This window comes from Macaca thibetana, chromosome 1 (assembly GCF_024542745.1).
Source record: "Macaca thibetana thibetana isolate TM-01 chromosome 1, ASM2454274v1, whole genome shotgun sequence".
NCBI classification, from domain to species: Eukaryota; Metazoa; Chordata; class Mammalia; order Primates; family Cercopithecidae; genus Macaca; species Macaca thibetana.
In genome coordinates, this window is record NC_065578.1 from 53,640,244 (window position 1) to 53,654,958 (window position 14,715).

Consider the following 14,715-nt stretch of genomic DNA (forward strand, 5'->3'; position numbering starts at 1 on the left):
AAGTAAGTGTCAATAAAAGCTGTGAGGTAAAACTAGAAAGATGGAGGATTTCTAGTCTCAGCTCTGCCAACACCTGGCTGCCTGCCCTTGGACAAGCCACCTAAACTCTGGGGTTCAGTTTCCTCATCTGTAAAACAGGAGTGAGATTTTATAACGAAACCCAACCAACAAGGCAGCTGCAAAGCCCAACCACAACCACACGAATGAAAACGTGTTATAAAAAAGTACAGCAAGTATGTGTGGTGTAAGAATCCATCGCTATTCTCTAGTCTCTTTAGCTCAAAGGCCACTCATTTCTTGGCCTTTCAAATGCCACTCATTTCTTGACACTGAAAGGAAAACACAAAATTAGCTACCACACAGGGGGAAAAGGATTGCTTTTTGTTTGAGAAGGCACCAAAGACACTTCCCTGCAGGTCCACCTTGGAGAAGGTCAAAGCAGAGAAGGTGGCCAGGACACCACTGGGCGCATAGTAAGAGACGCTCATGCAGCTGGAAGTGTCCACTCTACAAAAGGTCAGGACCCAGACAACAGTGTCTAAGAGAACCCAAAGAGATGCCCCAGTGGGATCCCATGGGCTTTTGTCAACACTCTGAGATGCACTGCTCTGGCCTGAGGGTAACAGCAAGGAAATTACAATGGGACCCTAACCCTCCTCCCACGGCCCGGGGACCTCTTCTGATTTAATGCAAACCAATTTATCAGAAAAGTCCACTCCAGACTTGAGTTCTCCAATGCTCCTATTGCCCTGTAAGCACTTCCTACCCACTGAAGACAGGTATGGTATCTGGGCTGCACAAACTCCCCAGACCCTAAGAATCTTTGGATCTCCTTGATAGAAAACAGAAGGGCAGTCAACAAACACTTACTCACACTCGATTTTCTAAAAATCAGTTAAGGCAACTAGTTAACTAACTTTAAAATCACCTTGTTCAAGAGCACCCGCAACAGTTAAGTCTCTACAAGAACACCATCCAACGCTCACTGACCCCAAGCGACTTACTCATTCTTACCGTTACCTGAACTCCTTCATACAATCAGAACATGTGCCTGCTACATGGAAGGTACTGTGGGAGCTACAGAGATGAACAGTTCACGGTCTCAACCACGGAAAAAATGAATAGGCTGTTGCCAGAAAGACAACCCTAAGTGAGAAGTTAGGTGGAATAGTGCGAACAAATGCTACTTGCCATGGGCCTGCAGGGCCAAGCCTGGTGGGCTTAGAAACACCCATTCCAGAGTCAGTCATGACTCCATGGGTGTGCATTCTAACTACCACTTCCCAGGCGGGAATTAACCGCTGTGTGCCTCAGCTGCCTCATCTGCAAAATGGAGTGAACAACAAGCCTTCTCTCATCGGGTCTCTGGCAGGATATGAGGGACTGAACTTACAGCAGTTAGCAGAGTGATCTGGCACATGGAAAGCTGCCAACAGAGGCTTTGTATAGGTGGTTTTTATAGATATGGAGATGAAGGGGTGATCACAGAATGCAGAAAACTATCTCGTAAGTTCTCCAAGAAGGAGGTCTTAAAAGACGAATAGGATTTGAATGGGTAAGAGAGGAATGCACTCCAGGCAAGAGGAAGGAGTCAGCAAGAAGCTACTGCAATCATTTTAGCCAAGAAGGAATGAAGGTTAACTAGACAGTAGTCACAGGAAGGGAGACACTAGATGAAGACTTGAGAAAGACAAAGAGAAAAGTGGGTTCCTTTTCCTAATTTTCTCAAGTTTTTCTCAGTTTTCCACTTGCTTCTCAGCTGTCACCCCTCCAACTCAATGCTACCCCTTAACTCCTTCATAATCCCCATTCATCACTCCATCCCTCCTCCCACATGCTGACTCTCGGGCCACATTATACCAGGTGGAGCCCAATTCAGGAAAAAAGGTTTTTACACCCCACACGTATGAAATGTGGGCCTCAATGAGGGTGAACTCATCTCTTAGTAGGATCTTCTAAATGTCAACGCCAACCTCAGTGATCTCTATACAATTCTACTGCCATTCCTTAGCAAATTACTGAAAGCAAACCCATGTGCAAACTTTCACTGCCGCCATATTGTTTCAAGATGGAAGACTACACCACAAGTTGCCGAAGAGTCTCAAGTTTATAGAGCACCAAACTTAGTTAAATCACTAACTTCTCTGAAAGGTACAGCCAAAAAATAGCATAGATATGCTACATCAAGAGAATGAAACAGACACACCCACCCACCCCAGATTCTAAAATGAAACTATTTGCATAGTAGTCAAAAACTAGCAACAGTGTTGGCTGTTCACAGTTTAGGAAAAAAAACATGCAAGATTTTTACTAGGTAGAAAGGTCAAATTCACCAACTATTTTTATACAGCTGTGTACCTCTTAGCCTCCCTGAACATCCAGTTCAGGAAATCTTATCGTCACCATGGGATTTTCCCAGAAGAACCACATCATAAGTGAACCAGTGACCTCTCCCTTTCACTACTACGTAAGTTTATCAGACCAGACATATCATTCACCAGCTTCTCTTTTTCAGCCCTGAAGAGGGCACAAGGACTGCTCAATTTCCTCAGTGTTCCTTTCCAAGAGCATTAACTTTTCATTCACAACAAAATTGCATCACATTGAATATTCTCAAAACCAGTGGGCCACCATCTGGGTCTCTACTCCTCATATTACAGGAGAAATTTTCACCACGAAGACATTGGTGATCATGGGATTTGACCACTTGTGAAACAACCAAATGGGTCTGGTCTCCCAGCCAATTTCAACCTCCACGTACAGGGAACTCAGATGGCTGGCCCAAGCAGGTGGGACCTAACGACGTTCAAGAAACCAACTCCCAAGGACCCACGGATTCCCAGGACCATTCCTACCCCCTGCACGCAGAAGAGCAAGACCAATTAGATCACCTGCTATATGGACATGCTTAACCATCTATAGTGTCAGCAAGCAGAACTGAATGGAGGCTATGGAAGACCTTCAGACACATCCTCTTCCATCTCCCCAAGATGGGTCCTAACCTATTTCATCGGATCTTCATGTGTGACTCCAATCCAGGTTTGAAACCTGGGTTGGTTTGTTTTTCCTGAACAGGACTGCTATGGGAGATGAATAGATGGCAGACAACTCTCTCGTAATAATTTCATAAATCTTAAGAAACTCATCCAGGTAGAAAGTGAATAATAGGGTAAAAAAAACTACAATCTGATGATGTTAACTATCTTCACAAGAATATTTTGGCCACAAGATTATGAACTAGCTGATGATCTCAGAGTACAAATCTTCTTAGTGGATACAGTATGAACCCACCCACACCAAACACACACACACACACACACCCCCCCCCCCATAATTTGAAAGATCCCTCTCTGGAAAGCAGAGCAAGAAAGTTCCATTCCACCAAATTCTCATTCAACTCCAAAACACAAGTTTCATACTGGGTTTCGTTTGTTACAATTTCTTCTGAAACCAACACTAAAGAGGCTTAGTCCCCTCTCAGCTAACTGTCCACTCTTAACGTAAGTCTCACATAGTTCTGAGTCCTGTACAACACCATTTAATTCTCCACATAGATAGCTACACAATTTTTCACAATCACAACATTATGAAACACCGTTCCCCAAGTCAGAACACTGCTGGAGAAGAGTACCATGGGGAGGGCTGCAGAGAGGTGGGCAGGGGAACAGAAAGAAAGGCAAGGAGAAAATAAAGACCACTGCCAAATGGCTGTGTATTTGCTTTTCGTACTAGAGAACTTAGAGCTATCCAACCCTATAATTATTGCTAAGATTAAAAACGTGTTACTCACATAATCATGAAAGGCTTTTGCTTCACTCGAATGTTCACAAGTGTCTCTCCTTTCAGGAGCGGCACAGTAAAGGTCCCAAAATACACTGCAAGGAGGAAAATACAATAAGGTCAGATTACTAATTATTACTTGTGTACACAACGGCAAGTGCACAATGCATGGCGCTAACAGTACTAGGTCTCCCAAAGGCTCAATCCCACCTTATCAGCTCTCACTGGGCAAACAGCCTAAAAAACAGAACACGTCCAACTTTTTCTGGCAAGTCAGCCATTAGTAATGGGAGTAATAGTTCTTATATATCAAATACCTACTGCGTGCCCGATGCCTCACACCCATATTACTTGTGTCTACCATAGACTGTAAGGTAGGCAATTTTCTCTCCACTTTACACAGGGGGCAACTGAAGCTCAAAGGGGTTAGTAGAACCCACTCATGGATGCCCTAGGAGGACGAACGCAAATGTGGATGAGAATCCATACTGGTCTCATCTGTTTTCTTTTCACCACCCAAACCAAAATGGCTGCATATCCTAAAAAAGGTTCAAGTGCCAAAGTCAGGACATAACTATGATTCATACATCCAGCAATCTAGGAGAGACTCTGTCAATAAAGGAAATTTTACAGGTTCTTAATCCCAGAGCCCACACCTCCACCCTTCCCACCCCACCCCCACTCCCACCCAAGCCCTCCCCCAAGGAATTCTTATGCAAGAACCACTCCTCCCTCCACGCACCAAAAAACACAAATCAGTTAGGCAAAGACAGGTCATGGACATCCAAGTATCTGGTCCTTTCACATTGCAGTAGAGGGCCCTCTTCAGAGAAGCACCTGTCAGCAAAGGGAAGAAGGAAGCAAGCCCAGAAATGCCTGCCTCATCCCCCACTAAAGATTTTGTAGGGTCACTCCAACATTTTGTACGAGAACAGACATACAAGTCCTATGTCAACCAATAAAGCCCTATTCAAAGACGGAGTTGTCACTGTTATTAACAAGGGACCTAAGGAACTCTCCAGATCAGGAGCCCAAGGCCCAGGGACAGAACCAGCTTAAAGGGTAAAGTGGGCACCAAAACCAAAGTCCGACTCCTGGTCCAATGCTCTTGTCCTCGTCACAAACAGGCAGCTCTGCAAGTCATCAGACAAGCATCTCACTCAAGGTGTGTGAATAATGCAGCCTGCCCCTCACCAGACAAGCTCCACTGCTTCCTCCTTGGGTCATTTTGCTCAGTGTCAAATCGCAGGAACCAACTTCTACCAAACAGGACCACAGCCACTCATAAGCCACCATCGCCCGGGCCTCACACAACAGACTCTACGTTCCTGTGCCTGAGATAAGAATGGAGAAGTTTCAGGAGCTCCTGGATATAACAGGAAAATCAGGGACTTCTACTAGCTGCAGAGAGGGGCTAGAGAACATTTCTTTCTGTCTTCTGGAACTGTACACATCTGACTACCTCCTCCACACGTTAAAGGTTTCCAACACTACAAATTCCCCAGCGCCTTCACTCATAAGCCTAAGTAACCTTCAATCATAAGCCTAACTTTCTACAAGATCCAAGCCGATCAGAGCTGCCAACCCCATCCACACACTCCCTCCAAAAACAGCCACAGAAAACCTATCACCCACTCCTACAGGTGGAATCCTTCCGCCACACTAATGCCTCCAAGACCTGCAGTTCCGAGGTTGGCAGAAGTAATTAAAAACTCATTTTCTCTGCACAAGTTAGAACAGACACTTCATCCTCCTGCTGTTCTAAGACTTAGAACAGTAACCTGAGCTGGCAGGTAAACCCGCTAAGATGCCAACAGACATGAGACAGGACACACCGTTTTGCTGAACTCCATCAAAGTATCAAAAGCCACTCTGCTTTCTTTTCTGTTTCAAAAGGATGTTAAAGACTCCACCAGTCAGTGGCACAAAACACCGGGGTCATACACTTAGGGCAACTGGGTCCGGCTGACCCTAAGCTCCCTCTTGGCTGTCGTATACCCAACAGAGACCAAACCTGCGGTGGCCCCACACCCAAAGGACACAGAGACCTGGTAAGAGAGTCACAGAGAGTGGGAGCCCCTAACTACAGACACTGTGAGGTCGACTCTGACCAGTTAAGGTTCTGCCTAAAACAACACTTTGTGGTTTTAGTGGGGGAGGGGGGCGGGGAGCTCCCAGAGGAAAGGAAGGACCAGTCAGTCTGAATCAGTATCTTTAAAGGAAGTGGCAGCCCTTTCTTGCTTTTTCTCAGGGTGCCTGGAAAAAGCCCCGTAGATGTCCTATCTTAAGGTTGTAAGCTCCGAGGAGAAAAAGGAACGGACAAGCTAGTTGTAAAACAGACCTGGTATCCCCTCCACGCCGCCCCACCCCCACTCCTCTAATTAAAGCAACATGCAGAATTGACAAAAATCCTCCAATGTTTTTTCAAACCCTTGCCTAGAGCCCCAGAGTGAGATGTAAAAGTAAGGAGTTTCTACCCCAACATCACAGATTATTTTGTCGTCTTTCCCCCAAAACTTCAGGTAGCATCCTCTTCTGCCCTTTTCCTCCTTGGCCAGCTGGGCCGGAGTGCCTCGAGGTGCCCCGCTCTGTGCAACGCGGAGGGCCACAGGGTGGAGGGCCTGCTCCAGGCCTCCCTTCTTTGTTCACTTGGACCCAGGGCTCAGAACAAAACAAACACACATGCAAAACTATCACACAAACTTACCACCACCACGAGTGCAAAAACCCAGGCGGTTCTCCCAACGTGATGTTTTTTTCCCATCGAATCTGGAAAGGTAAGAGCGGAGGCAGCTTAGAGGAGTAGACACGGGGTGGGCTGGGGGCTTCCTAGAGCCAAAAGGCTGGGAAGACCAACTAACAATAAATGCCAAAAGGTGATAAAAATTCAAAATGGTGGCCACAGTGGCTGCTCCTGAAAACAAAGGCTCTAAGAATAGTGGGGAGGGGGGTGTCAAGAAATTGGATGCTGGGGGGAGTCCCACTCACCTCCGATAAGAAGGTCTGTGCAGATTTCTGTGCTCCTACGTGCAGTAAATATTCGTAGACGTATAAAGCTAACCTGGAAAGTGGGCAGGGAGCAAAGAGAGAGGGGAAGGAGTCAGATCCCACCGGCGCTCTCCAGGACCTTGCCAGCAGGCTTTGAGCCCTGTCTACGCCGTCCCATTGTGGCCCCGACCAGAGGTAAGCAGCTAGCTAACCCCAAACAGGGCCGCCAGGTGCGAACAGTTAGGGGGTGGGGACCGGGGAACGCGTTACCTCAAGCAGTGAGGGATGGAGAGCAGCCCCAAACTTGAACTTCCAAGTCGCGTCGGGGACAAACCCACCTAGGTTCCTCAAACTCGCAAGCCACTCGACCCCACAGCCACCTTGCCTTTCCCGACCCAGTCCTCGCTACGCTCTCCCCGGCTTCGGAGGTCCAGGGAGACTCAGCCCTGGACTCCGGGTGCTTGGCGCGCTCTAGAGAGGGCAGCAAAGCACCACCCTCGTCACCTCCCCCCAAACAACTGTGCCCCAAGTCTGGGGCCAAGCCGGCGCCACCGTCGCTGCCTAGCCCAGCGTCCGAGGACGCGGACCCAGTGACGAATACGAGGGCAGGGAAGGGAGAGCGCTCCCGGCCGAACAAAGCCCCCGGCACGCACTCCTCACGCCGCCGGCGGACAAAAGGAGGCTTCGGGGCTGCAGAAGCCACGCGCCCCCTGCCCGCGCCCGGTGGGCAAAGTGCGGCCACCGCGGCGAGCGCCCGGCTGGAGCGAGCGTCCAGGCTCGCTGGCGGGACCTCGCCCACCACTCACCGCGGGGCCCCGCGCCCGGCCCGCGCCACGGCCACCAAGTACCTCCTCCGGCGGCTCCCCCCGCCGCCCCTTCCCAGATCTCCCAACCTCCGCCGGCTCCCAACAATGGGTTCTCCCACGCCGCCCGCCCCGGCCTCGGGGAAGGGGCCAGGCAGGCGGCGCCTGGACCCGGGGGCCAGAGGGCGCAGCAGCCCCCGGCCCCCGCCCGCCCACCTGCCTCCCACCGCCCGCCCGCAGCCCGGCGGCGGCGCGGCCGCCACTTGCAAAATAGGGCTTACTTTTCCCGAGCCTGCCCGTCCGAGGGCACCGCCGAGCCTTTGCCTTTGGCAAACATGGTTTGCAGGGAAGAGGGCGCCAAGCCTCGCCGCCGCCGCCGCCGCCGCCGCCGCCGCTACCGCTCCGGCTCTCCCGAGCTGCCCCTCGCTCCCGGCCCCCTCCCCGGCGCTCGCTCGCTCTCTCGCTCGCTGGCGCTCTCCTCGCCGCGCTCCCCTCCCTCCCCCCCAGGCGCTGGCTCCGCGCTCTTTCCAGCTGTCAAAGCGTCAGCCCCGGCCGCGGCCCCATCGCCCTGGAACTCCTCCCGCGCCGGCTCGGCCTGGAGTGCCGCCGCCGCCGCCCGCACGGCCGCCCGCTCTCCGCTCGCTCGCGCGCCCTCCCGGCTCCGCCTGCGCCGCCCTCTGCGCCTCCAACACCGCTGCCGCCGCCGCCGCCGCCGCCGCCGCTGGTCTACTTGGAGCTCAACCGAACGTGGCTACCCGGGCGAGGGAGCGAGGCGGGCGGCAACGTCCCGTGATGGATGGCCGCGTCGACCAATCGGCGCACGCGGGGGCGGGCCCGGGCCGGCCGGGAGGGACGCCCTGACAGCGCCGGCCGCGGCAGTCCCCGCTGCGGCCGCCTCCGCGGAGCCGCTGCCTGCTCCTGCGAGCGAACTGGGGGCGTCCGGGGGCGCGAGCCTCTCTTTTCTGTCGCCGGGGCGGGGGACGACGTGGATCGGGCTGGGGGCACCCTGGTCTCCTCGCCCCAGCGAGGAGGGGGATCTGACTGGCGCTCCCCGCGGCGTGGACCACTGGGGGTTAGGGGGGCGCTGCGGCAGCGTCCGGTGGGAGGGGGCGCAGACCCCCAAGCGGTCGCCGCTCTCTCCCTCCTGCCACGTCCGTCTCCCTTATCTGCTCCTCACCTCCCCCCCGCCGCGGCCCGCGCCAGCCCAGCCCTTATCTCGCCCTTCCCTCTCGGTAGTCCTCCCCCTAGGCTCCGACCCCGAGCCCCTCCCCAGACTCCAGCCCGGCCCCCAGCCCGCCCCGCCCCCGGGCCTCACTCTCGCCCAGTCTAGCTTCCGAGCGCCGGGCCCGGGGCTCCACGCTGAGAGCGGCGCGGCTCGAGCCGGCGCCGAGGCGCGCGGCTGCTCCTTTACTAGATCATTAAAATACTTTGGAAAACCCCAAAGTGGAGCCGCGCGAAAATGGCCTTTGGCGTGCTTTGGGGAGCTGGGGGGGTTGGGGACAGGGGACTTCAACTAAGAGGAACGAGAGTGATTTCTCCCAAATTTCCAAGGTTTGCCAGTCCTGGCAAGTTAGCCCTTCGGCTTCTCCACGGGAAAGGGTGCCACTCGGGGATGGGGGGGGCGTCACCTGGGCGGCCTGCGACGCGGAATGCGCGCCACAGAAATGTGCAAACTTCAAATAAATGGAGCTAAATTGGGGAGTAGGGGACGAGAGTCAGGCGTAGGGGGAGGGGAAGCTTCCATTGTCAGTGACCCAGGTGTACAATGGGAAATTGAGGGGGGCTGGCAGAGTGACCCAGCTATTTGCTGCTGACTCCTTTCTGCCCACGCCGAGAACCCAGAAGACACACTGCGTGCCCCTCATTAGAGACTCTTAAGACCAGGTACCGGCGAAATAGGGGAAGGCTCCCCCATTTTCAGACTGTTTTTAGAGAGCGGATCTCTTTAAATGGGATAAAACACTGTCGGCACTGTCTCTTTAAAAGAGTCAAGCAGAAAAAGCTGTGTAAGCGCTGATTGGCTGCCTGTTTGGATACATCTTTAGGGGAGCCTTGAAACTGTTAGCCTAGGTTGATTTTTTTTTTTTTTTTTTTTTAACTGCGCTGTTCCAATAAACAAGTAACGCCCCTCCCCCTAACATGCCTCGCACCAAACAATTAAAGGATAGGTCAGTGTCCTGGGGAAAACACGTTTCAAGTAGGAAAACTCAGAACTAGATTTCAACAAAATAAACAATAATTCCCTACCATTAAAGTTTGCTTATTTTGATCTGTAGAAGAGAGAAAAGGGGCTTTTAAAAGAAATGCCCCGCAGCTAAAGGATCTGCGTTGGTTCAGGAAGGAGACTCTGGGTGCATTTTTGGAATAATATTCTACTCAATGTAACAACCTCCTTAAATTAGAATACAGCCAGGCCCTGCGGACACTTCCGGACTCACTCTGCTCCCTTCCAGGACCCAGCGCTCACAGGGGAAGGGGGCAGAAAAAAGGAACGCTGAGACCTAGTTTATGGGTGTCTCTGTGCTAGTCCCTATTTTAAAGGTTGTTTTGTGAATGAGGGAAGCATGGAGGTTGGGAGTTGGAATACAAGGATAGAGGAGAGAAGGAAATAATTACAGTTATTTTTTCCCCTAGGCAGTTTAAATTCAGTAGGGCTAACTTAAGGTACCTTAGAGCCCACACTAATTAAATTGGCCTGCTCATACCCTTCCCCTGGACTTCCATCTATTTTGAATGGGCTAGGAATGGCCAGGGATGGCTTGTCAACAGACTGACTCACAAGAAGCCTGACTCATCTTGTGTCTGCAAGGCCCACAAATTAGGAGTATCGGTTTGGTCCTGGCTAAAAAAAGAGAAGACACTGCCCTTCTCCGGCCCTACTATGACCCAGGACTCTACCAGATTGGCCATGCCTCTACCAACTTCATGGCTGCAACACAAGCATATCTATTTGAGCATCAGTTGCTTCATCTGTCAAATGGCAAAGGGAGGTTAGAAGATCTTCAGTATCTCTTGATAATCTGATGTGCTACAATGTTAAGATTTCCCTTCTATATTTTTCTCTCCCTACCACCACCCTGGAAAAAGGACAGAAGGACTAGCACCTCCTTTCCCATGTGACAAGAAGAGAAGGGTAGTGTTCAGAGACCCTGTGCCAGGCATTCTGTGGTCAGCCCTTTGCTGGAACTTGACACAACAAAGCTGCACGTTGGTTGGTAGATTCCTTGTTGGAGCTAAAAGAGATGGTGAGAGAGTCCAGGCAGAGAGAGCAGGGAGAGTCTTAGCCACCCCTCACCCCTGCTGGCTAGAAGATTGCTGAGGGGTTCCCTGGAAGTGGGACCACTCAGCAGCCCTAACTAGGTGTGTGGCTGCTGGCACAATTATCCAAAATGTGGTCAGATCAGAAGCAAGTCCAAACACCCATGAGCAGCACTCAAGGCCCCAGTCTACCTTCCGCCTCTGGATCTCCCCAGGCCCCATCTTTGGGCCTGATGTCTCTCTTCCTGGAATGCTTCCTGCCCCACCCAGTTCTCTTCTTCTGCCATCCTTTCAGGCTAACATCCCCTCCGGTGCCATCTCCTCCACAAAAACCTCCCTGCTTTTCACTCCTGGAGCGAAACCTGTCCTTCTGTCCCTCCAATCTTATCTCATTTTGCTTGCACCATTCATTCTCCCCATTGTTGTAGCCACTTGTTTACTGTCTGTCTCCCCCACCAGACTGGGAGGGTAGGCTCTCAGTTTGAGTTATCTGTGTATCTCCAGCACACAGCACAAGCTGAATACCTGTGTGTATATTAACACTCAGTGTAGGCACCAGGAGCCCTCAGGGACTGAGAGACGGAAAACTCACCCCAGCCCCAAAGTACTGGGCCCCGTGGAGAGATAAGGAACGGACAACACCAACAATAGGGTTAGATAAGGCCACTCCCTCGGCTCAGCCCCACCCTCCTAAGCTACAGCCACCTGGAACTCTGTACTTTCAGTTTCCAGAATGGCCATGCCATTTCACACATCCACCCTGACTCATATTCTCTCTGTCTCTTTCTCCCCTATCTTTCTCTTGCCTCCCTCACTTCCTTTTTTCTTTCTTTCTTTTACCACCTGCTTATTGAACACCTACTATGTACCACACACTGTTGTAGGCCTTGGGTCATAAACGGAACACAAATCCTTACCCCGTGGAGCTTACACTGTAGTGAAGTCCCCGCCCAAAGCCCCCTCCGGTGACAGACTCCTACTAACACTTCTCAGATCCAGCCTGGGCAGGGAGGGTCTCCTTCAGAGAGCCTTCCAGATCCCCCCTCTGAACTCCCAGTTCAGGGCAGGTGTGCCCTCCATGTCCCCACTGCATGGGTGTGGTTCAGGGGTGTATTTTCCCCCTGGGAATATGACTCCTTAGGGTCAGGGAATGACCATCATTCTCTGGGGCACCCTCAGTGCCCAGTAACGTGGTGAAAGGAACAGAAGGACAGATGAAGAACTGGGTAACCAGATGTTGCAGGACATGCAGGTGAGGTGGGAGCGAAGACGGAGAGGTGGATTCCAAGCTTAGGCTAGAAGGGCCGCTTCTTCCTCTCTTGGCTGCCAGCAACTGGGACAGCAGAAATCCTGGGCTCTGGCACCAGATGGGTGGGGTCCAGGCCTCCAGAAGGAGGTGGTTAAAGGAAAGGGACTTCAGGCCTATGAACTCAACCCAGGAGACTGTGCTTGCCAAGGATGCCAGAAGACCTTGTTCGCTTTCCCTAGTTCATTCAAAGCTCTCTTTCAGTGCTCCTCACTGCTGCTAGGAGGACGGATGCAGGCTCCCCTGGGGGCTGTTTCAATGGAAGCTGAGTATGCAGCCCGTCCCCCTTCTGCACCCATCATGCTCAGTCCTAGAATTGCCCGGGGACACCTCTGATCAAAACCTTCCGGCTGGCTTTAGCAGAAGTTTCCCTGAGGGATCAGGGGCCTCCACAGGAGGAGTACAAAATCCAATACCCAAAGACCTGGCTTCACTGGCTCGCTGGCAGTCTTTGGGCAAGTGACCTTCCCCTCCAAGCCTCAGCATCCTCTCTGTGCAATGAGGATGTTAATGCCTATGCCAAAGGCAGGTTGGGAGGACAAAGAGAGGTAAGTGATGGGGAATAGCCCACTAGGCTATTATTAGTCAGTGTTGGCTGAGCCCCAAGTTTCTGTTGATGGAGAGTAGCCGCTTGAGATGGTTGTTTGGGGGCTCAAGGGAGACAGTAATTGGGGAAATGTTTCGAAAATTGAAAAAGATGATTACTCATGGCCAGTAAACAGAGAGGTGCTAAGAAAGAAGTGTATTTGAATTTAAAACCAGCTGGGCACGGTGGCTCGCGCCTGTAATCCCAGCACTTTGGGAGGCCGAGGCAGGTGGATCACAAGGTCAGGAGATCGAGACCATCTTGGCTAACACGGTGAAACCCCGTCTCTACTAAAAATACAAAAAATTAGCTGGGCGTGGTGGCGGGCACCTGTAGTCCCAGCTATTCGGGAGGCTGAGGCAGGAGAATGGCGTGAACCTGGGAGGCGGAGCTTGGCTCCAGCCTGGGCGACAGAGACTCTGTCTCAAAAAAAAAAAAAAAAAAAAAAATTAAAACCAAATGTGTTTTGAAATGTCTTCCAATAGACACATACTTGTCCTGAGCCAATTTGTCATAGCAAAACAGGCTTCAAGTATAGAATGGGTTAGTTCAATTTGAAAGCACCTATGTGCTCAGCCTTGTTTTGTTTTGTTTTTTTCCTATTTCCTTCATAAGAATTTAAGCATTTGGGCTGGGCACGGTGGCTCACACCTGTAATCCCAGCACGTGGGCTGCTGAGGGAGGCAGATCACGAGGTCGAGTTTGAGACCAGCCCGAACAACATGGTGAAACCCCGTCTCTACTAAAAATACAAAAATTAGTCGGGCATGGTGGCATGTGCCTGGAATCTCAGCTACTCGGGTGGCTGGGTCAGGAGAATCACTTGAACCCAGGAGGCGGAGGTTGCAATGAGCTGAGATCGGCCACTGCACTCCAGCCTGGGCAACAGAGCAAGACTCCGTCTTGAAAAAAAAAAAAAAGAATTTAAGTACCCTGGCAGGGCATGGTGGCTCATGCCTGTAATCCCAGCACTTTGGGAGTCCTAGGCGGGAGGATCACTTGCACCAGGGACGCTGGGAAGTACTAGAAAGCAGAATGCTGCCGGTGCGGTGGCTCACGCCTATAATCCCAGCATTTGGGGAGGCAGAGGCGGGCAGGTCACGAGTTCAGGAGATCAAGACCAACCTGGCTAACACGGTGAAACCCCGTCTCCACTAAAAATACAAAAAATTGGCCTGGTGTGGTGGCGGGCGCCTGTAATCTCAGCTACTCGGAAGGCTGAGGCAGGAGAATGGCATGAACCTGGGAGGCGGAGCTTGCAGTGAGCCGAGATCGAGCCACTGCACTCCAGCCTGAGGGACAAAGCGAGACTCCGTCCAAAAAAAAAAAAAAAAAAAAACAAAAAAAAGTAAGCAGAAGGCAAGGCCCTATCCTGGGTAGCTGGGGAGAGGAACCTGACACCCACCACGGCCTCTCCCAACTCCGCCTCACCAGGGTGCCCTGGCCTCTGAGTTCCCTCAGCCTGGGACCAGCAGGGCTCTATTTTCATTCACTTGCCAATACTTTGCTCTTGCTGGTCACTCTTCTCCCAGGCAAAGGCTTCACTCCCTCCTCATTTCCTCCAGGTCAAATCACCAGAGCCCCTACCAAAGGAACCTCTTTAGAATGACAGCTGCCCTCGGCCGGGGGCAGTGGCTCACGCCTGTAATCCCAGCACTTTGGGAGGCTGAGGCGGGTGGATCACCAGGGCAGAATATCGAGACCATCCTGGCTAACACAGTGAAACCCCGTCTCTACTAAAAATATAAAAAATTAGCCGGGCCTGGTGGCGGGCGCCTGTAGTCCCAGCTACTCAGGAAGCTGAGGCAGAAGAATGGCGTGAACCCGGGAGGCGGAGCTTGCAGTGAGCCGAGATCGCACCACTGCACTCCAGTCTGGGCGACAGAGGGAGACTCCGACTCAAAAAAAAAAAAAAGAAAAAAAAAGAATGACAGCTGCCCTCCATTCTGTTGTTTTTCTCCATAGCAACTATGCAACTATCACCACTGTGTGTG

At 51.9% G+C, this 14,715-nt stretch overlaps 1 protein-coding gene across 4 annotated transcripts in view; it reads right to left on the reverse strand.

The window, feature by feature from the left end:
• Positions 1–8,295, reverse strand: part of SSBP3 (single stranded DNA binding protein 3) — a 180,760-nt gene extending 172,465 nt beyond the window's left edge. For 2 of the 4 annotated variants that reach the window (XM_050803302.1, XM_050803291.1), the window contains exons 1-4: positions 7,853–8,295; positions 6,769–6,841; positions 6,488–6,549; positions 3,791–3,875 (exon numbers count right to left, since the gene is read on the reverse strand). In XM_050803302.1, coding sequence (XP_050659259.1) covers positions 3,791–3,875; positions 6,488–6,549; positions 6,769–6,841; positions 7,853–7,908 — 276 coding nt within the window. In that variant the 5' untranslated portion in view covers positions 7,909–8,295. The remainder of the gene's footprint in view (positions 1–3,790; positions 3,876–6,487; positions 6,550–6,768; positions 6,842–7,852) is intronic. The other 2 variants (XM_050803319.1, XM_050803312.1) reach the window with 1 other exon arrangement.
• Between the last annotated feature and the right edge of the window lie 6,420 nt (positions 8,296–14,715).